The sequence below is a fragment of the Drosophila arizonae genome, chromosome 5 (assembly GCF_054131065.1).
Source record: "Drosophila arizonae isolate 15081-1271.41 chromosome 5, UAZ_ARI_1.0, whole genome shotgun sequence".
NCBI classification, from domain to species: domain Eukaryota; kingdom Metazoa; phylum Arthropoda; class Insecta; order Diptera; family Drosophilidae; genus Drosophila; species Drosophila arizonae.
In genome coordinates, this window is record NC_142925.1 from 26,100,396 (window position 1) to 26,123,987 (window position 23,592).

General features: G+C 39.4%; 1 protein-coding gene and 1 long non-coding RNA gene across 2 annotated transcripts in view; one reads left to right on the forward strand and one right to left on the reverse strand.

Annotated features, from left to right (window-relative positions):
* Nucleotides 1-855: 855 nt before the first annotated feature.
* Nucleotides 856-1,715, reverse strand: LOC149268875 (uncharacterized). Its single transcript, XR_016270471.1, has 2 exons — nt 1,473-1,715; nt 856-1,413 (listed from the first exon to the last, which is right to left on the reverse strand). It is a non-coding gene; the product is annotated as an uncharacterized LOC149268875 (long non-coding RNA).
* A 225-nt stretch (nt 1,716-1,940) lies between these two features.
* Nucleotides 1,941-23,592, forward strand: part of sli (slit guidance ligand) — a 41,703-nt gene continuing 20,051 nt past the window's right edge. Inside the window, 4 exon segments of the mRNA XM_089471158.1 lie at nt 1,941-1,959; nt 2,556-2,605; nt 16,087-17,143; nt 23,474-23,545. Of these exon segments, the coding sequence (XP_089327284.1) occupies nt 16,761-17,143; nt 23,474-23,545 (455 nt within the window). The 5' untranslated portion in view covers nt 1,941-1,959; nt 2,556-2,605; nt 16,087-16,760.

Here is a 23,592-nt window from a genome sequence, read left to right on the forward strand (position 1 = left end):
ATAGGTAGCTGCTTATACCCCTTCAATCAACTTTGGTACGGAGTATTTAAAAAGGAGCCATGCTGACGGTTTGACAAGGGAAAGCTAAGTTTTGTTTGGCAAAAAGTTTTATGCAAACACAACACAAGTTCATGTACCTCTCTCCCTTTCCTCTCTCCCACTCACCCTTCTCTGTGTGGCCCCACTTTCAGAGCAAACAAACTGACTGCCCAGCCTTGCGTAATATTTTAATAAATTTTTGTCGCCAGTCTTGGTGGCCAACAATGGTTTACTGTTAGCCCTTGTCCAGGTTATGGCCAGGTTTCGTTTTGGGATCCTAAAGCGCTTGCGTCGCAATTAGTAAAGTGCGTGACGAAAGCTTTTCGATCTTCATCAGGAATCGGTCGGAAGCGAGCGAATGTGCACTTTCAATGAATTGTTTTTAGGTGGTTTCTCACTTGATGTTTGGAGCGCGACGCAATTTCCATGTCAAAGCTGATTTTCTAACTGATTTCATGCTCACGCACGCACACAGAGAAATACACGAAGCCATGCACAAAGAGTTAGCCAGCAAATTTCTAGTTTCAATCAGGTAGTATGTCGCTTGGCTCGCTAGGCTCGTGTCCTGGTGGCGGCGCTGGCGGCGCCACTGATGTGGTAATAAACACCCCTTGTTAGTGCTGCAAAATAATCGATATTCCGTAATATCGATATTCGCGATATTTTCAGAGAAAAAGATCGATAAAAACGATATATCGAACACTTCTTTTAAATGTTAATTTTCTTGCTTAGAATCTATTATAATATTTATATTAATTATGACTTCTTAATGGATAAAATGGCAACCATTTCAAGATTAAAATAAAAGCAACAGCATCAAACAAAAACAAATTTATTCAACCGAACAAAGTCGTATAACAAATTATTTTTCATTAACTTAAACCTAAAACAGCAATTCATTAAAGCTTAAATTCACTATGCTCCTTAAAATTATATTATAATAATAACAAAAACAATTGCCTCCATGGCAGTTTGAAAAAAAAAAAAGAAATTAAAACAAAACCCATTGGTTTTTATTTAAAAAAATTAGTTTGTTTACTGTTTCCGGTTTTAATGACGCCCTTCTGGAATTAGCAATCATTCCAGCTTTGCTAAACATCCTCTCGCTCTCAGAGAACGTTGCCTCATATTTTTTATTTACGAAGTGCAAAATGCTACCGGACTTGGGTGCCAATTCACTCTCTTGCAGCGATGGATGCATGCGTGTTAAGTGATTTTTAAGGCTTTTGGTATTTCCACTTGTTTTGCAGACCTTAAAGCAATTTCTGCACACCGCACAACCATCCTTTCCTTTTTCAAAATATTTCCACACTTCGGATTTTTTTGGGGCTCCCACGGTCTTATTTTCTTCATCGGAGTCAACCCTCGCCGCGCCTAAAACACACAAGCTATGATTCCAAGCTTTTCCAATAGTATATATCAATTGTACTTACGTTTTCTTCCCAAAAACTGATCCATTTTTTTCTTTCTATTGCAATTAAATTAAATCAATCAATTTGTATACAATTTAGCAAAATTAAATAAATGCGCTTCTTACACAGTTAAAACCAACGCCAAGAATAACCATTTTTTCGATATATCGATACTAAGAAAGCCATATCGATCTTTTGCCAAAATTCGAAAATATCGATTATAACGATTCCGATCCGATATTTTTGCAGCACTACCCCTTGTGCAGTCTAATGGACCGTAATTAACTCGTGCGCCAACTGCGGCAGCGCTGTCAACGCCAGCTGCGGCGTCGTCGTCGTCGTCGTCGTCGTCGTCGTCGGCATCGTGTGGTCGTTCCCAACAAGCGATGAATAATAATTTCACCAGGACAGCTAACCACAGCGCGCACAGTGGACAATAATGACAGTTAAATGGCGAAAATAATTCGTTGGCCAATTCAATTTGCATATTATATCCATATAAATGAGAGTATGTATGTACGTGTGTACTGGCATATAATAACATATATGCCATATGCTGACTGGCATGTGTTCATGCATGCTCATAATCTTGTCCAGATTGCATCAATGTAATTGCGCCTTTTGATGTCGTACATAGTTAACGCCACTCCATAAAATGCCGATTTATTGTTGCTTATAGCTTAGTTATCGATAATTAATCCACAGCACTTGAGTTATGAACTGAGCAGTTGGTACATACATCATCATAGAAATCGGCTATATAACCTGTAACGCCCTCTGGTCTATTCTCTCGAACCTTTTTAAGAAACAAAGCCAAAGTAGATAAAAAGAAAGACGATTCCTTGATACAGAACTCTGGCCTCGAAAGAAACTCTAACCGCCCTCGAATACTCCTAGAGAATTAGAATTAGATTCGGTCTGACAACAACAATTGCAAAATTCTGAGAAAACAACAATACAAGCGTATGGCAGATATGTATGTAGGTGTTTTTGACCTTTCGTATAAATAGCCGAATCAGGCCTTACTTTCAGCTTGGCTACTGAAATAATAATAATAATAAAAATAGTAAAAATAATATTCTTTTTATATTTTTTAATTTCCAGATCATTTTCAATCGCAGCATCTATTCTTTTTTTAAAGATATAATCCGAGGGTAAGTTCACTCACTAATACATAAAATAATATTCAATAAAAATAAATAAATAAAAATAAATAAATAAATGAGGCTCTTAAATGTGACATTTGAAATGTATCAAATTTAAATAAGGCACTTCTATATAAAGATGACAACACATAAAATATAAAAATATAGTTTTAGCGATTTTATTCAAATAATGGAAGCGAATGTAAAGCCAAAGTGTAAGCTTACACCAACATTGAACCACTGTGTACATGGAATATTTAAACGTAAAAGTTTTAAAATTAACTCTAACGAAATTGGTCATTGATTTCTTACCATTGTGCTTGACTGCTGTTGTTATCGTTGCTGCTGTTGGTTGCAGGGTGTTGCTGCTGCTGCTGTTTGCGTGACGGATATTGCCTTGTCACTTGCATGTACGAGAAATGTTAAAGCATAGAGCGGGCTGGGCTACCGACCAACTGCCGCCTGCCTCCGTTTGTTCCTCTGCTTGTCGCGCAAACCGCTGTCCACTCATTGGGTAAACCGAAAGACCGAGCGAACGACGGCCACTAACCACAGCGCGCAAATCAACGCAGTAAAGTTATCCAACAAAGTCGGCTAAAGCAACAACAAGGAATCTGTTGTTATGCCGCTCGAAAGTTATGCAAAAATTTAATTAATTTTGCAATTTGCCTAGTCAAGGAACATCAACATCAACATCAATAGCAGCAGCAGCAGCAGCAGCAACTGCGCCAACAACACCCAGCGACACTTTCCAATCTGCTATCGAAAAATGACGATGATTACTGATTACTGATTACCATTATTGCCGCTAAGCACGGGCGTAGCCAAAGTAAGGCGATTTAGCTGCCGACTATTATAAATACAAATTTAATGAGCATGACATATGCAGCAGCAGCAGCAGCAGCAGTAGGGACTGGTCTTTAATGCGATTATATGGCAGTGGTACATTTGTCATTTAGTAGGGGTCCATTCGACTGTGTGTGCGTGTTTGCTCGTGTGTGTATGTGTGTCTGTGGCAGCTTAAACAAATCAAGTCAAATTACTGCAATGCTAAAGAAGAATCTGTAGCAGTCAGCCAACTGGTAACTGTCGACCGAGCGACCGACCGACCGACCGACCGACCGACGACCGAGGACCGGCGACTCTTGTACCAGTTACAATGAACGGTTGTGCGCATCAGTAAGATACATTTTGCTGCAGCCAGGCAATTGCATGGCCAGCGTGCATAACTTCAACTTTATTTGTTGTTCTGTCTCGCTCGCACAGTGTGGCATGCGGGCCACTGCAGCAGAGTAGCTGCCACAGCAGCAGCAGCCGTTGCTCATTAAGTGCCACTCTACGACAGTTGTCGCTAATGCCGCTGGCATGCCAACCGCACCCCGGACTGTGCCGCCCCATCCTCCTGCGCCCACAGTTGGTGCCAGCGGGGTCGTCGTCACGGGCCAAGCTGGGGTTACACACAGTCAACGTAATTTTGCAAATATTTGCTGAAATCAGACGACGACAAATGCAGCAGCAGTTGCATGTGCAGCAGCCAGCAGCCAGCAGTCAGAGGCAGAGGTAGAGCCTGAAGCAGGGCAAGGGTTGAGGGGTGACTAGACACTGACGAGGGGTACGTGCTGAGGGGGTTGCAAGTCCGCATAGGCATGCCAGGAATGGTAGTTAAGTTTATGTTGTTGAATTTTTTTGTCTTAAACCAAGCAGAGCTTTTGGCGCCCAGGTTGCAGCTAGCTAACAGCGGCTAAAACGAGCGTTAGCTGAATGTACTACAGTGAAGAGTCGAGAAGTGGCCAGCAGAGCCAGCAAGAGGATTAGGGGTCAGGAGCTAAGGCTTAGTTTGTAACCCACTCTCAGAGCAACATCTACAAATAGATTTTACACTTGAGCTAAGGAGAAAAGGAAGCCTCAATCGAAGCCGAAGAGATTGCAAGAATGAATTTAATTAAAGCTTTAGTCCTAGCTGTTCGCTAAATGAACAAACAACAGCAGGATCAAGTATGTATATATATATATATATATATATATATATATATATATATATATATATATATATATGTGTGTAAAAGTGCGTTAACTCAGCTGCAAAATGAGTGGAAATATTTCGGCTCAACAGAGCATGAATATTAAAAGGGGCTACAAAACTCAGAGAAATTTTTTCTTTCACCTATTTCGTGGCACTTGGTTAACATAAAGCTGAAGCAGTTGAGCTAAATGAAAATGAAAGGAATATCCTTTTGCTTGGCAAACGATGAAAATATAATTGTAAAATAAAATACAAGTTTTGAGTATTTCTTTGAGCGTGGAGCACTTACAAATTTCACAATATTTCGGTGCAATAAATTCTCTGTGATTCTACAATAATTTGGAATTGCGAAAATCAAATGAAATGGCCAAAAATAATAGAGACTTTCATATACCTATATATATATATATATATATATATATATATATATATATATATATATATATATATATATATATATATATATGAAGTCTTTAATTATAATTAAATTAAGCCTTATTATTTGAATGATCTGCGAATAATATGACTCATCGCTTTTATTATTTTACAGATAATTGTCTTTCACATAATAATAATAATGTACATTTTCCTCCAATTATATAATTCAATTGTAAACAAGAAGGAAAGCTACAGTCGAGACTGCTCGACTACGAAACTTTAACAAAATACGAAATTCTATAAAGTACATATGAATCTACAATTAAAATTTTGCTACTCTGGTTCTAAAGATGTAGCAGATATAAATTTATTACGAATTTTCGATATGGTTTTAATCGATAACAAAATAACGGACCTAGGAATCAAAATTTTATGTCTCTATATCTTCTGAGATCAACGCGTTCAAACATCCGCATAGACGGACAGAACTAAATCGACTCAGCTCGTCGCCCTGATCAAGAATACATATATTTTATGGGGTCTGCCACGCCTATTATCGGACATTAACTTATCGAATAATTTGTTTAGCTTGATTGACAATCCTTTAAGTCAAATATTGATTTAAAGCCGGAAACACTTGTCAGCTGCGTTGCATTTCAGACGATAAATAATAAATAATCATCGGGCATTTCTTAAACTGAGTAGCATTGTAACTTCAGATTTGTTTCGAAACCATAATTAACCGCCTCCGTAGACCCAACTGTAAAGTGTCTTCTGCTGAAGGTTGCGTGTGGGAACCACAGAGGGAAAGAACAAAGGAGCCAAAGAACCGTGGAAAATTCCTTTCTTTAGAAATATTCTAGAAATATTTGTAAGCAAATGGGAACCGTTTAATAAGCACTTATTGTGTCTTACCTGTGCTGACCCACTTGCCTCATCAGTCTGAGTATGCGTATGAGTCAGAGCGCAAGATATAGCCATAAGTATCGTGTAATTTGTATTTTAAACGCGGCAAACCATAATTTAAAATGTGAGCGCGACTCAAACTTCTGAATTCAACAATTGGCAGGGAGCCACGTAAGAAAGTGAAGTCGCTCTCTTTCCCTGTGCGTGCAGTTTATCAAAGGAACGATGTCTGGGATCGGGGCAATGAAAATGAATTACATGACGGTATGGTAACCTGCAGAGTTTGCGGCAGTTGTTAAAAATTATTATTAAGTATTTGCCGTGGTGCGCTGTCTGAAACAAAGGCCAAGCTTTTAAATATTTAATAAGTACACAAACAGACCCCAAAGGAGAAGCGAGCTGTTGAGCGAGTGCAGGGCGACAAGGAAGAGTAAGCCATTTATATATATAAATATATATATATGTATATATAAATATATATATGTATTGGACATGACTGTTGTTGAGTCATGTCAATTGGGCTTTGGGCTGACTGACTGACTGGGCGTCCCGCAGCGACTCGAGAAGTGGAATCAATACCCAGGCTCTGGCACTGGCTCTGGCTGCCCGCCGTGTATGTACTTGTAAGGATACACATACATTGGCAGACACACATACTTGTGCGCCCACTAACGGTGACAATAAATGAGTAAAAATGACTTTCAACGAAACGAAAATCGACGCCCCGGCGGACAGAAAATCTGTCATCGACACGCACTCGACTGTGGGCCCATTGTGAAAGCCATGAAATTTGATACCAATGTGCATGAAGGACCATCCAACAGCAACAGCAAGAACAACAATAATACAAATATAGCAGAGACAAGTTAAAGTGCCCTAGTGAACAGTGCTTGACTAGAAGATGCCCAGCACCTGGTTGAAGTGATTAAAAAGTACGTCGATTTATTAAATTTAAAAGCTCTTCAAAATTGACTGCTTGTTCGGAACCATATAAAAAAAATATCGATTCCCGCTGTTGATATAATGAGCATATAATAGTCTTTTAGATCTCCAGATGTCTGATGAAATGGAAATGGCATACCAGTTTCTTAAAATAGTGTAGCTATATATACTATCCTTAATGTCCTTAAGCAATAAACTCTCGATAGTTTTTAATAGTCTCATATATAACTTGATTCGCTCGCTTGATATTCAGTCTATTATACCCTATTCACCACAATTAAATGAATACTGTGAACAGGGGACCGCAGCTCTTCGATGCAACTACCGCATCCGAAGTCATTTAAAAATTGCGATACTTTAAACACACATCATGAGTCCATGAATTTTGTTTTTGTGCGGTCTCAAAGTATTTGTAAAATTCGCTCAACTTTTACAATCTTGTTGAAATATTAAAGTTACTCTGTCACATCGATCGATATACTATACATTTTGCAAGCGTTGTACTTGCCGCAATGGCGGTTTCATCGATATTTATTTATGAAGTGAGTTTTGGGGAAGTTATGGAGTTATGGAGGTGGTTTAAAATTAATATAGGCGGGCGACATTTTTATTATTTGTTTTCGAACATGGCAAATGTGCAAATGGGCAAATCTATTGTTTATTAGGCCGCAATGCTTAATAGTCTACATTTATTAGCCATCGAGTGGGTCAAAGAAAAAACTTTGGCAGTTATTAATTATGTTGAAAAAAAGGGAGGGCGGTGAGTGTTTCCTTAATATAACTTGATATTGATGGGGAAATCAAAGATGGTTTTTAGTGGAGTCATTTCAAGATTTGAAAACTGAATCCCATAGACTATAAAAAATACAAATAGACAAAAAAAAAAAAAAAAACAAGTAAAAAGGCTCTAGTTTAGACTGCTCGACTAGGAGATACCCTGAACCCTCCAAGCTGAAATTCTAATCATTCTGCACTTCTTCTATGCACACATGCATCCAGACGCACGTATAACAACGCGCTGTGCTGCCGGCGCAGTAAGCAGCGACTGGGCTGCGGTGCAATGTGGGCAATATTATACGAATTTATTTGTTGGATAATTTAATTTCTAGACGTACAATCTTAATGAAATTTTCAGAGCGTAATCATATGGTAAAAATGTGTGTACATTCCAAAGCAAAAGTCCCTAGTACTTGAAATGCGTTTTTTATAAATTGGCGGCGAAGGGGGCGTGGTATACATAATCGGTAAATTAAAAAATGTTTGTATGTTTGTATATATACAGTAAATCTGAAGTCTCCAGGTCTTTTATTATTGCAATGAGGCTGAGAAAATAAAATCAATTTTTCGATTATTCTCGATAAAAAGTTATCGGATGATTTATCGAAAAAACAAAGCGAACTCGTACTGCGTCTGGTACACACGAGTATGCAAGCCAAATATCAGCTTTCTAGCTCTTATAACTTCTGAGATCGACGCACTCATACGACGGACGGACGGACAAACGGACAGGGCTATATCGACTCAGCGTGTCGCGCTGATCAAGAATATATATACTTTGTCTCTGCCACGCCTCCTTCTGCCTTCTGACTTCCCATTTTCAATGGGTTCAGGGTATACAAAGACATTTATACAATACTCTAACAAAGGTTACAATGTCAATAACAGTAAAAAAAAACATACTTGACAGAAAAGACTAGTAAAGCAAAAAATTTATTCAGAGTGAAAATAATATACGCAGAAATGGGAATGAAGTTGTGCTTATTCTTCACATTTATGCCAACTTTACTAAATACCAAAATATTATCATTTAAAGTATTTTTTGTTTCGTTAATTATTGTTAGGAAACTCATGAGCTTCAGTTTATAATTCATTTAAATAATTTATTAATTTAAATTATCTACTAATTTAATACTGGTTAGGGAAGAGAAGGTTATTATTTTTATTTTTCAAATTAATTAATTAATTCTTACGGTGATTTTAATCTCATTTCTCATTCAGTATTTTCCCCTTTCCTTTACTCTATTATTCAAATCCTCTAGTTTTCTTTCTCTCCAGAGAGAACTGTAACTCTTATCTGCGATTTTCTCTACATTCGCTTGACTTCCAATCTTGTTCTCTTTGTCTCTTTCAGCACTTTCTCAATCTCTCAGTCAATCTCTCGCTCAGTCTGTCTCACTCTCTCTCACGCACCCATTCTCTCTCCCTATGCTAGGTCTAACTTTGAGGATTGCGAAATGTAATATTGTAAAGTATACCAGTTTTTCATAAATTTATGACACCAAGTACTATTTAATGCTGCCCCGTTTGCCTCTGACTTCTTGTAGCTGTGTGGCGACTCTCGTGTTTGGAGAATTTACTACCTGCACAAGTCCTAATCCCTGTGACGCATGCAGCAGTGAGTTGCGCTGAGACGGCCTGGCTGGCGTATGTAGTTGTTCTCGTTGCTCTGTTGTTGTTGTTGCTCTGTATAGCTGAATTCCCTGTAGCGGGATGAAAAACAATGCTCGAGCATTCAGCCGAAACTACCTGACCCCGTAAACCCCGACGAAAACAAAGCGGCCCTCAACTGCAATGCATTGCACCTGGTGCTGCGCCACGGATGGGATTGGGCTTGGACTTGAGCATGAGCATGGAACGGGGCGCTGCTGTGAAGGCTAGTCCAAGTTGAATATTTTTTCTCTTCTCTGCCGGTTTTATGCATTTGTGAAATAGCACGAAACATTTTATAACCTAACATGGAAATTCGGGTTTATGTTTGGTTTATTTTTTCAGCCTCATAATAAGTCAGGGCCCCAGCTGATGTTGATGATATAGCCCCACATACAAAGAAACGACAAATGAGCAGCGGGGACAAGAAGAAGAAGAAGTAGACTTAAGTAATTTTAAGCTTTTTTTGGATGAACCCACACAAATACAAATACATAAAGAAACACAAACAAAAGATAAGCACTGCAACGGCACTTGAGGCGCCATTGTCATAATAAATCCAAATCAAGTCTAAATCAAATAGAGCAGCATAATCTGCTATAATACTCCAACGCAGCTCCCCCTATCCAACGTCTGCCCCGCGGCTCTGTTCCAATGTAGCGCCTAATTTTGAGGTGCGAGCGACACTTGATCGCCCATCGTCAGCGTCACTTGTGTTGATCAAGAAACGAAAACTGAATATGAAATTATAACTGAAAATGAAAATGAAAATGAATGTGTGGCTGCTGGCATAAATTGAATTTGATTGTTCAAGTAGTCAGTCAACTTGTCTCGCTCACTGTCTGTAGCAGTTGCTGCTGCCGCTGCTGTATTTAATGTAAATCGGAGTGAAATGCACAGTGTAACGAGTCATATAATAAATTAATAAATACTTTTCATATTTTCACCTTCACAACTCTATCTAAGAAAGCTATAAAATCGAACATAAAGTGCTACTAATCCTAATTTCAATTTAAAATTTGTGATTATAGCCCTTAAAAATATTATTAATTGTTTTATTATAATTCTCTTACTGAAAGCTAACGAATATATATAATAAAAAAAAAAAAAAATAACATTTCAGACTGAGTACATATTTGTATTATTCACAGCTAATAATAAAAGATATTTATCGGATTATTATAGGATATTTATAGGATTAGTCTGCTATCTTAATTAATCTTTTACCAACGGTATTCTGAAGAGCAAACTGAATATTATTTACCACTAACCACATGAACCTATTGTAGAAAACAAGGGCAACAAACTGAATTGCTCTTTAAATTTTATACACAACTTGCCTCACTGTGAGATGACTTGTATTCAAATTCAGTTCTCAAAAACAGCTGCTTCACTTCATTACCATAAGGTTTGCATCTGAAGGGCAGACCTTGGGTCGTATAGTATTATATCTGGCATATAAAGCACTCGTATCCTCAATTCCTATTCTCTCTCTTCTCTCGATCGCCCTCGCTATCGCCCTTCCAGCCCCGCATGCAGTTTGATGTGTTATTATGCTTTTTGTTGCTTATCAAAATTGAAAATTCAAATTCAACTAGCGGCAGCACATTGTTTACATCGCCCCCACCTAAAGGCAAAGAGACAACACACAAACACTTGAAGAGCTGCAAAAGTGACACTTCTAAGAGATTAAAGTGACATGTAGTGTCTGGAGCTGGATCTGGAGCTGGAGCTGGACCTGGACTTGGATTCGGCATTACCAGAGACGTAGAAAGTTGAGCGGCATGAAATGGAATTATTTTTTCTTGTTGTTGTTGTGCAGCTCCCAGTTGCTGTGCGAGTGTATGGGTGTGTAAGTGTGTGTATGTTATGCATAGATTAATAAATAATAAGCCTGGTTGGCTTTGTCGAGACCTTAGCGCTTGCTTTCCTTTCACCCAGCATCTCCTGGGGGACACTCATTGCTCTCTAACGTAACTCTGACTGGCTCCGGCTCCAGCTGTAGAATGAATGTGGAGCAATTAATGTACGTGTTTTGTCATTTCATGCCACGACACTGTCTAGGGATTGCGTATCTGTATATATTTTTATACTTATGTGTACGTAGTATGTTATGCACATAATTAAGCCGGTGTATCCGTTAAGGTATGCGACACTTCCGGCTCTGAAGATGGGCTTACAAATAATAATAAAATGAAGAGAGAGAGAGAGAGAGAGAGAGAAAAACCCTGAGACTTTCAGTCTCAGTCAGTCACTCACTCATTCAGTCTCCATCTGTGGCATTGCCTTAATACGATTCATTGAGCGCTGACCACGCTTCATGCTAGTAACGTGCATATAACGTAGTACACAGAAAAGGGGTTATTTTCCTTTCCTTTTCTTTCCTTTCCTTTTATGCAGCATCTGTAATGCTAACTGGCAATGCTCTCGCAGGAGTTGCGGGGGAGCACGCACACACAGTGTGTCACATTTTGGATGCTGATGGAAGAGGCGGCGGAAATGCCAGAGCACGAGTGAAAAAATGCAGCTGGACATTGTACGTGGTCCAGATGAATAGATATAATGTTACATGGAAAAGCAAGGCCTTTAATTAGTCTTAAGTCGTGTCATACTTGGCAGCAGTTCCAGCTGAATGGCATTGCCAGCCAGACCCTTTAGTAAATTCAACGGGAACGGAGAAGTGGCTTAGATAGATATAAAAGAAGAAGAAGATATATAGAAAGGAAGCCCAGCTGACATTAACAGTAAACTACTCATTCTCAGATTATAGTTTCTGTTGAGATGCAATTTCAAATTAAATATCCATTATAATCCAAGAATGAATACAATTGAAAATCATGAATGAGCTGCTGGTTTGTTTCATGATGTTAAGTGTTTTTTGCTTTTCGAGTGGAGTGAATTGAAACTGTTGCTCTCCAAATGCATGTTTTTGTCTAAATGAGCACTGATTCAGTTTTGTGGAAATTTTCTTGTGTTTTCCTGAACTTACCAATCAGTTGGCTGCTTCTGACTTTGTTTTTATCTTATTTGCCTTGTCAATATTTAAGTGAATTTGGTTGGTTTTGCTTATTATTTGTTTAAGTGCTAATAAATCTAATTATGATTGATACTCCTATATACAAGAATAAGCAACGGACCCTTTGGGTCTTTGGGTATTTTATTTGGGTTTGCCTGTGGTCTGCGGACAACTGCTCTTCTCGTAATACTCTTGATGAAGCTACAACTCGTGCAGTTTTTCACTTTGCTGACTACAGCTTAATCCCTTTGACTGGGTGTTTATAAAAAATATCAACACATTCATAAAGTTCACCCTGAGCCCCGACTCTGATGCAGCTTATCTGGACAGCTGAGCCAGACAAGTTGAGAGGAGCACAACACGAATTTGACACATGTCATAAGCAATGGTAAATACACACACATACACACACACAGGCACACATTTATTTTACTGGATAGAGGGGCCCAACTTGTATAAGCCACACAAAAACAAATCACTTGAGGGCAGCACACGACAAGTATAGTCCCTGCTCCCGTGGCCCCCGTGGCCCTCTTGGCTCCCCTTAGCCCCGATCCCTGCTAGATGAAGGCGTGCAACTTGGCATTATTTGAATTAAGTGCATACTTAAGCGTAATTTATTGGAAAATCCACAAGAGTCCGTGGCCCGAGGGGCAGCTATTTCGCCAAACAACAGATTGTGGGCATAACTATAGAGATGTAAAGAGCGCCAGTGGATCCACATAAATCTATTGTTTCAAAGCAATTCCTAGTTGCTGATGCTCATTAATCTAGAGGCCCAACCCGTCTCCTGGCACTCCAGTCAGGCCTCTCTCTAGCAGCGCTATTTGAATAGTGCGCTTCACTGTTTGCTCAAATGTCACTCGCTTTTTCACGCGTTATCTTAATAAGCCGGACAGCCAGTGTGGGAGATAGGTGGGATTCTGGGGCCGATTGTGGTTCACTTGAGTTGTTGCTTCCCGCCTGCTCGTCTACCCACCTGCCCGCCTGCCCGCGTGCCCGCCTGCCCGCCTGCCCGCCAGCCAAAGCTGTCGCCTTTTCATTAGACTTGTATACAAGTCCCCGGGCAGTGGCATCTGCTTTCTGGCCTTTTAGTTTATGGTACGAGTAACGAGTTATTGGCATGCATTGAATTTTGCTGTTGGAATTTTTGTGTGTGTGCCGAGGCCAAAGAGTAGACAATCATTGGCATGTATAGAATTTCACTGATTTATGTTTCATATGAAACTCAAGAGAGTAGAATGCTGCCTCCATGCCTACCCCTCACCCACAGCCCCAAACACACCCCCCATACACAATCTTACCCGGCCAAAAGACTGAAACTGAATCTGAGTTTTGAGACTGAGGCCCGTCTCCGGTTGGTGACAATGCAGTGATTACATCTTTTGAACATTTTACCCCACACTTCCGTTCTCTCTTCATAATAATCATCATCAGCGTTGTCAACGTCATCATCGTTATAGGAAGAAAGGCATGCCTTTGCAGCAAAAATATTTTTGTCCTAGAGAAATGATAAATTTTTGATTAAAGGCTCTTCGAATGGATGGATGGATGGATGGATGGATGGATGATGGGTGGCTGGCTGCCTGCCTGCTTGTGTTTGGCATGCCTTTGATAGGCAGTTCCATGCGAAAATCCAACAACATTCTCCAGCACGCAACCAGGAGGTGCTCCTTGAGTTAATGTGATCAACTCTCAGATACCCTTTGATTGAGTCGAAGCTTAGAGCTTAGAGCGTAACGATGCGAAATCCAATAATTCTTATTTACTATATGCTCTATATATGCTCTATATGCTCTATAATAGTAGAGTTCAATCACTGAACTATATTGTTGATTTGATATTTATTCGCAACGTTGATATTTAAGACCCTGTACAGAGCTCTCAATTATTTAAATGCCACTTAAGTCAATCAAGTCTCCCGCATATTATCGTCTGGTAGAGAGCATATAAATACTTTCCCAAGCTTGTTAAATTACATTAGCCAAGCAGTGTTCATTGAGTTTCGTTGATTGCCTGTTAAGAATATTTGACAGGTGGCTCCCCTCAACTTCCCAATTCCTACCATGCTCTCAGTGATTACTCGAGCTAGAGCTATGTCTCGTTATCATTCATATTCTCAATCAAATTTGAAGTCAATCGCTGCTGTCAGCTATCCGAATGTTAATTTAAACAATTAATTCCAATATATGGTATCGAGCATGCAGGGCTGAGAGATAGAGACAGGGACAGAGACAGAGAGCTGGAGAGCGGGGCAGGGTGTATATTTAACATGTCAATTTGCAAATTAAATACATAACATGACAGACAAACAGGAGACAACGGGAAGTGTGCCACACTCGGAGGCATGGCACACAGATGGGATTGTAGCTGAAGAGGGAGAGGAAGATGGAGATGGAGATGGAGGCAGTATGGCAGAGGAAGAGGGAGGCAGGACCACACAGTGCACAAGTGCACTAAATATAGATCTGATTTGGGCAGCGGTAGAGCCTAGAGTTTCTGACCTATTTGGAGTGGAAGGGCTCACGACCTAACAGATTGAGGACCATTACTTAGAAGAAGACGACGACGACAAACACAATTTGTAGACATAGATTTAATTGAGCCAAAGTGCTCACTTAAGGTCTTAAATCTATTTTTTGTTGTACAGCTAGCTTCAAATGAGAACAAAGTAGTTCAGGTTAGTTCAAGATTGAGCGTAGGCTTTTGAGATTCCATAGAAGAATGTGAATCTAATTAACAAATGAATTGCTTAAGTGAATGACTGCGGAATTGCCTAATCAGCATACATTCTAATTCTGAGTAATTTCGCTGGGGCATAGTTGGAAAGTTATCAAAACACATGTTCTCTCTTTTATTATGCAGACCGGCAGTTGAGTCATTAGTCATTTTGTTTTCCTTCTCTGTGCCCTCTGCATGTTTGCTACAGGTTCTTCGGGTACTCAGGGAAACATGTGTTGGCAGTGCAAGATTCTATAATAATAGTTTTAGGACTAGGGTGATTAGTCTGCTTGCTTTTGGAGCTGTCAGCTATTGATACTGACAGGTGGTTCGATAAAAACAAAATAGAGAAAAAACTAACCCCCAAGAATGGTCGGCAGACTTAAGACCACATAGAAAATATGATAGAGAACCTAAATGATCGTTGCTCATGTCTGAAGAATGCGAGTTTTCAGAACAACTACAAATATGAAAGTGGAATCAAAATATATAAAAGAAATGTTTTTGAAATGTACATAATACAGTATCTGATCATATTTATTGACAAAGACTGTTATTTGAAGAATAATAGCATGTGGATAACAGATTCATATTTTATATAAGTTAAACAAAATTAACTATTTTCAACTTGTGATATGTTAAACCTCTCATACTTTACGAGATCTGTACGAAAACAAAGCAAAACGTCAATAGTTAATAAGTCATTCTGTAATTTTTATTGTTTTCCACAGCACACAAATGTTAAGAACTTTGAGTACAGTCCATCAGATAGAAGCTGTCACATTAGTTTCAGTTTTATTTTATTTTTTATTTAAGTGATATAAAGTGATATAAAGATATATAGACATACATATGTGTATATTTTATGTATATGTAGATATATATATTTGTCTGTCTACACAGACAGACAGTCCGTGTATTTATATTGCAGTCCGTAAGAATTTCCTGCCATTGCATTGACATAGACACGCTTGCCGAATTTATAGATGATTTTTCATGATTTTTCCTGACATTTAGCTCTTTCGCTCTCGCTCTCGCTCTCATTGTCTCTCTATCTCTGTTTCTATTTCGTTGCAGATGCGCGCAGCAGGTCACAGACGAACGGACCTCATGATGAAGTTGCCGACGAGGCGTCTCTGAACTGCTGACAGCCAAGTGCCAGCGCCAGTGCGTGCGTATCTCAAAGCAACCAACAACAACTCTAAGTCGCAGCGCATTTCCGGCTGGACGCACCGCGCAGCACCGGACCGCACCGCACCTATTTAACTAAGTGGACGGCTCCGGCTACCTACGCGTTCGCTCGTCGCTCGTTACTCGTCACTCCCGACTCGTTACTCGCCGCTGCTATTGCCATTGCTGCCACTGTCGTTGCAACAGCTGCTATCAGTTCTGCAGAAGCGCGCGGTCGCGACGGGCTGCAAAAATCGAAATAAATAAAATAAAGTGAGCGCCGAGAGCGCGAAGTGGAGCAATAACAAAATAACAACGAAATCGTCAAACGAATATCGAACAACGAAATGCATCAAACCAATGCTCCGTCGTGAACAATCAAATACATACGCGCACATACATATATATGTATAAATATATATAGATAAATACGTGAAAAGCAGGGAAACACGGTAAGCGCTCGACGACAATCCTTTTGCCTTGCGCAAATATTTGTGGAAAAGTGATTGCTGTTGACAAAGTGGCGTCCGCACACGCACTCGATACTTTCAATTAGGCACGTTGCTTATAAATGTGCCACAATGGCGCCGCCGTCCAGGACGACGACACCGTCAACGGTGCAACCACCGACGCGCTGTAAAGCCACAGCGACAGCCACGGCGAGAGCTAAGGCTCTAATCCTGCCCCTGTCCATGTCCCAGTCCCTGCCCATGCCTCTGCTACTGCTGCTGATGCTAGCTGCTGTCATGGTCCGTGCTGAACCGTATTCGAGCGTTTTCGGCAGCTCAGCCATCGCCAGCGGCGGCTTGGGCTCCGTGGGCATTCACATACCCGGCGGCGGAGTGGGCGTCATCACAGAGGCGCGCTGTCCGCGCGTGTGCTCCTGCAGCGGCTTAACCGTCGACTGCTCGCATCGTGGATTAACGCAGGTACCGCGAAAAATATCAGCGGATGTGGAAAGACTGTGAGTATTAAAAAATCTATATATTTATACATATACTTACAACAAGTGAATAGCCAATCAAAAGACAATTAAACCAACAACAACAGCAACAAGATAAAGCCTTGTGAAGTTTTAATGCTCTCACTTGATATGAAATACCTATAAATGTCGATTATATACTTACTTTGCGCATCCATAAAAATACCATTAACTGCTGCAATCAAACTTTCGATACATAAGAGTTAGCACTTGATTTACATAAATATACGCAGATTTATATGCATATATATACGTAAATCTATATATACAAATCTAGCATTCATTAAGTATGTGAGCAGATTTTTCAGGAGCCAAGAAGAGGAATTTAATAAAATCAACTAAAATCGAAAGAATTTCTTTGGGGAAAAATGTTCGAGAAGACTAGAATATCTTTACAAGCCTGATAAGGGCTTTCTGGCCTCAGGCTGGGAACAATGTAATCTAATGTTTGGCTTCCGAAACTTGTTTGTAAATATATAAATGCGAAAAAATAGTGTATAGATTATTTATTTTTGATGTTGGTAAATAATACTTGTTTACTATCATCTGACATGGTCAAAATCAATAGTCACGTCTGTCCTAACCGTCTGCCTGTCTATGATATGCCTGTCAACTCAACCGTCGTTCGATCTTCATAGACTTGTTGGTCTCTACAAATACAAAGAAACTTTAATAAATGTTTTAATAAACTTTTGAACAGACATTGAATAAATTTGTAAATTTTAAATCTTAAATAAAATCTTAAATAATAACAAAGCCTGCGTATTTTGGAAGTCTTTAAATATGATAACAAAAATCTATGGAGCGGACAGCATTCCTAAATGTTGATAAAAACTAGTCGAGCTCAAGTAGAAACTATTGTAAAAGAGCAATTTGTTTACTATGCGAGACTGCTAAAACTGCTAAGCAAACAATTTATTGAATTGATTGAAGTACTTGAAAAATCATACTGAAAACTATTTGCGTAAAAGCTCAAATATATTTTCAAGACGCAAATGAGAGAAAACTTCATAAGTATCAACTCATAAAATTATCAAATAAAGCTCGTTAAGAGCTTCAATTTGTTTTTCAAGGGTGAAATAGTTAGTAAAGAAATATATAAATAAGTAGTCAAGTAAATAAAATATGTGCATATATGTATATCTGGTTAGATAAATACTCTAAGGGACCGTATAAATATATTTATGCTGTTAACGATTCAGTTAGAGGAATAGAAAACTGTATTTCACTAACAACCCGCAATATGCAGCTGCTTATATAACACGTATTTATGTAGATAGATGTGTTGGGTCTGATATGATAATCCAGCACACACAGATAGTAATTTCACACACACACACAGATATTGGTATATGGCCCTTATCTGTGTATCTATTTGCATTGCGAACTGCATGAGCTAGTTTTAGCCTTGACAATGATCTATATGACAGCATTCAATATGTTATATAATATATATATATATATATGCGCATATATATGTATATTTACATAACACCAGGCGAACACAGCTGAGCACTTCTGGTATATACGTTTAAAAATAAAAATCAGCATAGACAAGCGACAACAACGAAAGCAAATAAAGCCGTGACCATTTCGTGTCGATAACAGCGAAGCAAATGGACAAATGGACAAAGGGATGAATGAATGGTTGGAATGGTTGAAGGCAGCGGCAAATCTGTCGTCTTGTGCTGTGTCTCCGGCGTCGTACATTAAATTGCCATTAAGTTTATTAATTGTCGCCGAAGGAGGCAGCATAAGCGCATCAGGCGGCACAAGCGGCGCAGCAACTGGCGGCCACTTTGGCAATTGTTGCATGCAACTGGCAAAGTGGCAAATGCATTAAGCCGACGTCTGCGTACGCGGACGCCACATAAATTAACGCGCCGGCAATTAGCAAGTGTATGCAAAATACCACAGAGCAGCGCCCAGCGCCGTGCAGTGCCGGGCCATGCCATGCCATGCCACGCCCTCTGCCGAGCCACCTCTATCGAGCCCCAACAGACCTGTGGACTGCTGCGCAGCGACCTCAAAAGCTGCAGTTGCCAGCGCTGGCGCTGCAGCAATTGTTGTTGCGTTTTCTCTACATAAATTAATAACAGATATCAACGTCGAGCAACAACAACATAGCCCAGTTATAAGCAGTCAAATAGCGCTCAGGGACACATTTGTTTTATGCAAAAAGCAAAAGCGACCAGAACAAAAAAAAAAAAAAAAAAAAAAAAAAACGAGGAAAATTAAAAAAAGCAAATAAAAAACAAAAAAAAAAAGAAACAGAAACAGAAAACATATCAACATGCATGCATATTTGCATTTTATAGTACCTTGCGCCTGTCCGGCACAGGGTGTTTCAGGCCACTAAAAAATATTACGGAAAATGTTGACTGGCTGAGTGACAGTCGGGGCATTAGCACTGAGCACTGAGAGAACTGAAAATTATATATTGATATACCACGAAAGAGCTTAGGTAAGAGATTCGTGCAGTCAATGAGAGGGTACTGGAAATATGAGTACTATTTGGATGAAATTTAATTGAAAAATGAAACATGAGCTGCACCAATGCGAGAGGGGAGATATTAAAAAATATGATTGACAGTTTTATTTAAAATCCATGAAGAGAAAATGCTAAGAGCTCATGTAATTTAAGGAATGTTTATAGCTCCGGGGAGGCGAAAAGATGGAGATTTATATTGTGAAAGTAAATATATTCGCTTAAGCGCCTTTTACGGAATAATTAAATTTTGCTTGCTTATTTGTGGTAAGACAATGTTGATTAATGAGCAATTATTTCTATCGACTCAAGGCCCTAAATAAATTATTCCCATTATTCAAACAATTTTAAAACAAGTAAGAAAGCTCCAGTCGAGACTGCTCGACTAGGAGATACCCTGAACCCTCCAAGCTGATATTCTAATCATTCTGCACTTCTTTTATGCACACATACATACACATGCATCCACACGCACGCATAAGCCTGCGCTCTGCTAACTGCGCAGTAAGCAGCGACTGCGCTTGGGCTGCGCTGCAGTGTGGGCAATACTATGAGAATTTATTTGTCAAATAACTTCTTTTGGAGACGTACGATCTTCATGAAACTTTTAGAGCGTAATCATATGGTGAATATGTGTGTATATTCCAAAGCCCAAGTCTCTAGTATTTGAAATACACTTTTTACAAAAGTGAGGGTGAGGGGGTGAATTTAAGGGTGGGGGGTAAATTTTAATAAAAACCGAAATTGTATAAATTGCATATAAGCATACATTAAAAATTTGGAGACTCTAGCAATAAGGGTGTAGAAGATATAATTTTATAACTGGTTTTCGATAAGGTTTTTTATCGATAAAAAAAGATCGGGATGAGTTATCGATTTTTAATGATAAACTTGATATGCGCGCTGTAATTACGGACATTTTAAAAAAAATTTGAAGTCTCTAGCTCTTATATCTTCTGAAATCGACGCGTTCATACATACGGACGGACGGACGGACGGACGGACGGACGGACGGACGGACAGACAGACGGACAGGGCCAAATCGACTCAGCTCGTCGCCCTGATCAAGAATATATATACTTTGTGGGGTCTGCCACGCCTCCTTCTGCCTGTTACATACTTTTAACAAAACCATTATACCCTGATTTCCCATTTTCAATGGGTTCAGGGTATAATTATTGTTAACAATACATGTGTGTGTGTGAATATATATATAGTTATATACATCCGGAATCGAAATTCTATTCTAGTTTCAAATAAGATTTTGTATATTTATTAGATTCTTGTTAAATTCTGTTAAAGAGCTCTCTGCTGTAACAAGTTATCTGTAAGTCCGATAGCTGTAATTTATGTTTAGCTTTGACATACTTTATTCGCTCATTTCTGCATGTTAATTCATTAGTTTTAATTAAATTATGGTGGAGCAACTAAAGTTACACCGAAGTAATGCAAACACAGTAACCCTTTCAGTAAAAAATCAATGAAAGTGTAATAAAAGCTGTCGAGAGGCTTTGCCGGACTAGGAACTAGTCAGCTGGACTTAATTAAGAGATTCGTTGTGACATTTTAATTGATGGTACGTTTATGACCAAATACACACAAAAAATAAAAAGAACTGTTTATATGAGCTATGATAATCATCAGCAGAGTTGGGTCACCCTAATGTTAGCATAAGTGTACATGGGGCTTCTACGGATACATACACACTTATAGGGAGAGGCGCATATCTGTGAGTGTGTGTGTGCTGTGTGTGCACATCAAATATTGAACATGCCCACAACTATTGGCAGGCAAAGCACACTGGAATAGCAAAAACAATGCTTAATGCAAAACTGGGGCTGGCACTGGGGCTGGGGCCAAAGCAATGTGGAGCTAGGCCCAGAGCAAGCCGATTCTTGCCATTTAATTACACAGCAGAGCGACAGGCATAGTTACAGAGGAAAGAGATGGGAGATGAGAGGGAGCTAGCATTAGAATGGTAACCAACGGCTGGCTGTCTGTCAGTCAGCCTAGCAGCCAACCAAGCAGTCTCCCACCTACACGTTTTCAGCAATCGACACGAAAACAGTTTTGCATACAACTTTGGCCGTAACCTCTCACAACCCTGGCGAACTCAGACCCCAATTTGTGCTCGAAAGCCCTTTCACACCTTTAGAATAAAAGCCAGAGAAAAAACCAAGTCGAGTTACATTTAAAAAAGGTGAGCCTAATTTATAGCTGCCAAAATCTTCAAAGACAACCAAAACGAAAAAAAAAACAAGAATGAAAAATAATGAATCGAACAACTCGTGCTGAATTCTAATTGGGGCCCTAAAACCTGCAAGGCTTTTTCTTGGCGAATTTGTGAATGCTCCAAAAGATTTAATGAGCCTAAATGCCAGATGCTATATGTTAGATATTTAATTATAACACAGCGCTCCAAGGGAAAGAAAAAGTTGAGCACACACAGAACCACAACTTGCAAACTGAAAAACAACTTACGATTATTGTAATTATTTTTAAAAATATGCTGAAAAATGTCTAGCAATTAGAAAAGACTTAAACTTTTTTTAAAATTCTATTTGTATTTATTTCTGTTTTTTGTTTCAAGTCTCAGGCGTATCTCTATGGGTCGCCGTAATCAGTTAAATCTAAGCAAGAGATGCCCACATCTTGCCAAGATATTAAGCTCATTAAAAACTCTGCTGGTGTGCGTGAGTGTGTCGTGCGTAGCAGCTCGGACCTGGTCATAATGTTACACTGAGACTAAACTGAAGATGTTTCTCAAGGTGCAAAAATAGGTGACTTTATAAGTAGCACAGCTATTCTAGTTGTTATGCTTGAAACAATATGAATGAAGTACCAATCGTAAAAGGTACAGAAGGACACAGAGAGATAACAATCTTTGTGAAGTTTAATTGGGTGTATTTTCATTAATATATGATCGATAAATATCGATCGATTCATAGGAGTTATTGTTATCGACAATATATCAACTGAGAGCCATGGAATTTAATTTATTCTCAATTTAGTGCTTGGTGTTTTGTTAAGCGACCTCTGCCCTATGCGTTTCTCTCAGTGTACGCGCTCATCGGCCACTTGATGCGAGTTTCATTACGGCTTAAGCTAAAAAATATTTCTCGTTTGTAGCTATGGCTGTCGCTGTGGCTTTGGCTCTGGCTCTGGCTGTGGCTCTGGGCCCAGACTGAAGGTCTTACTACCTGTTGTGGCATAGCTCTGGCTGCCAACCTTACTCAAAAAGCAGCTGAGCTGAACTGAGGCACCGGGCACAACGAGTGGTTGTTGTCGTTGCTGGCTGCGCATGCGCACACGGTCCGCGTCTGTTTTCAGGTATTTTGTATCTCTTAGGTTGCATTTCATTGTTATGACATCTACAGGTAACAAATTTTCTGTATCTCAGTCGGTTTGTCTGTCTGTGCCATCGTAAAACTAAAAACAAGTTTTCTTCCTGCGCATGTTAAATGATTAAATATCATATTTTTGTTATCAGACAAAAGGCTGAGTTTTCAACAGCCGCAGCCACAGTCACAGCCACAGCCCCCTTTCGGGGCTCCCCTTCTCTCTTTCTCTCCTTGCTCTGAGTGCATCTGCATCTTCTCCAGCTGCTTGAATTCATATCTCAGATTGTTGCTGTTGCTGCTGTTGTTCATGTGCCTTGTCTTACAAGCAATTAAAAATTATTATCGGCGCGTACATGGTTCAGCATTTGTCCAGCTGATTCCGATTAGCGAGCTACTTGGGTTGCAACATAATTAAAGACTAGCCCCAATCAAAAGTTAAGATCTCGTAATTGTATTTTCTTTCTTTTTCTCTTTATTTTCCAGCGATTTGCAGGGCAACAATTTAACCGTGATATATGAAACGGATTTTCAGCGCTTGACCAAACTGCGAATGCTGTAAGTATAAACCATACATATATCGTATGTCTTATTTAAATGCTTCA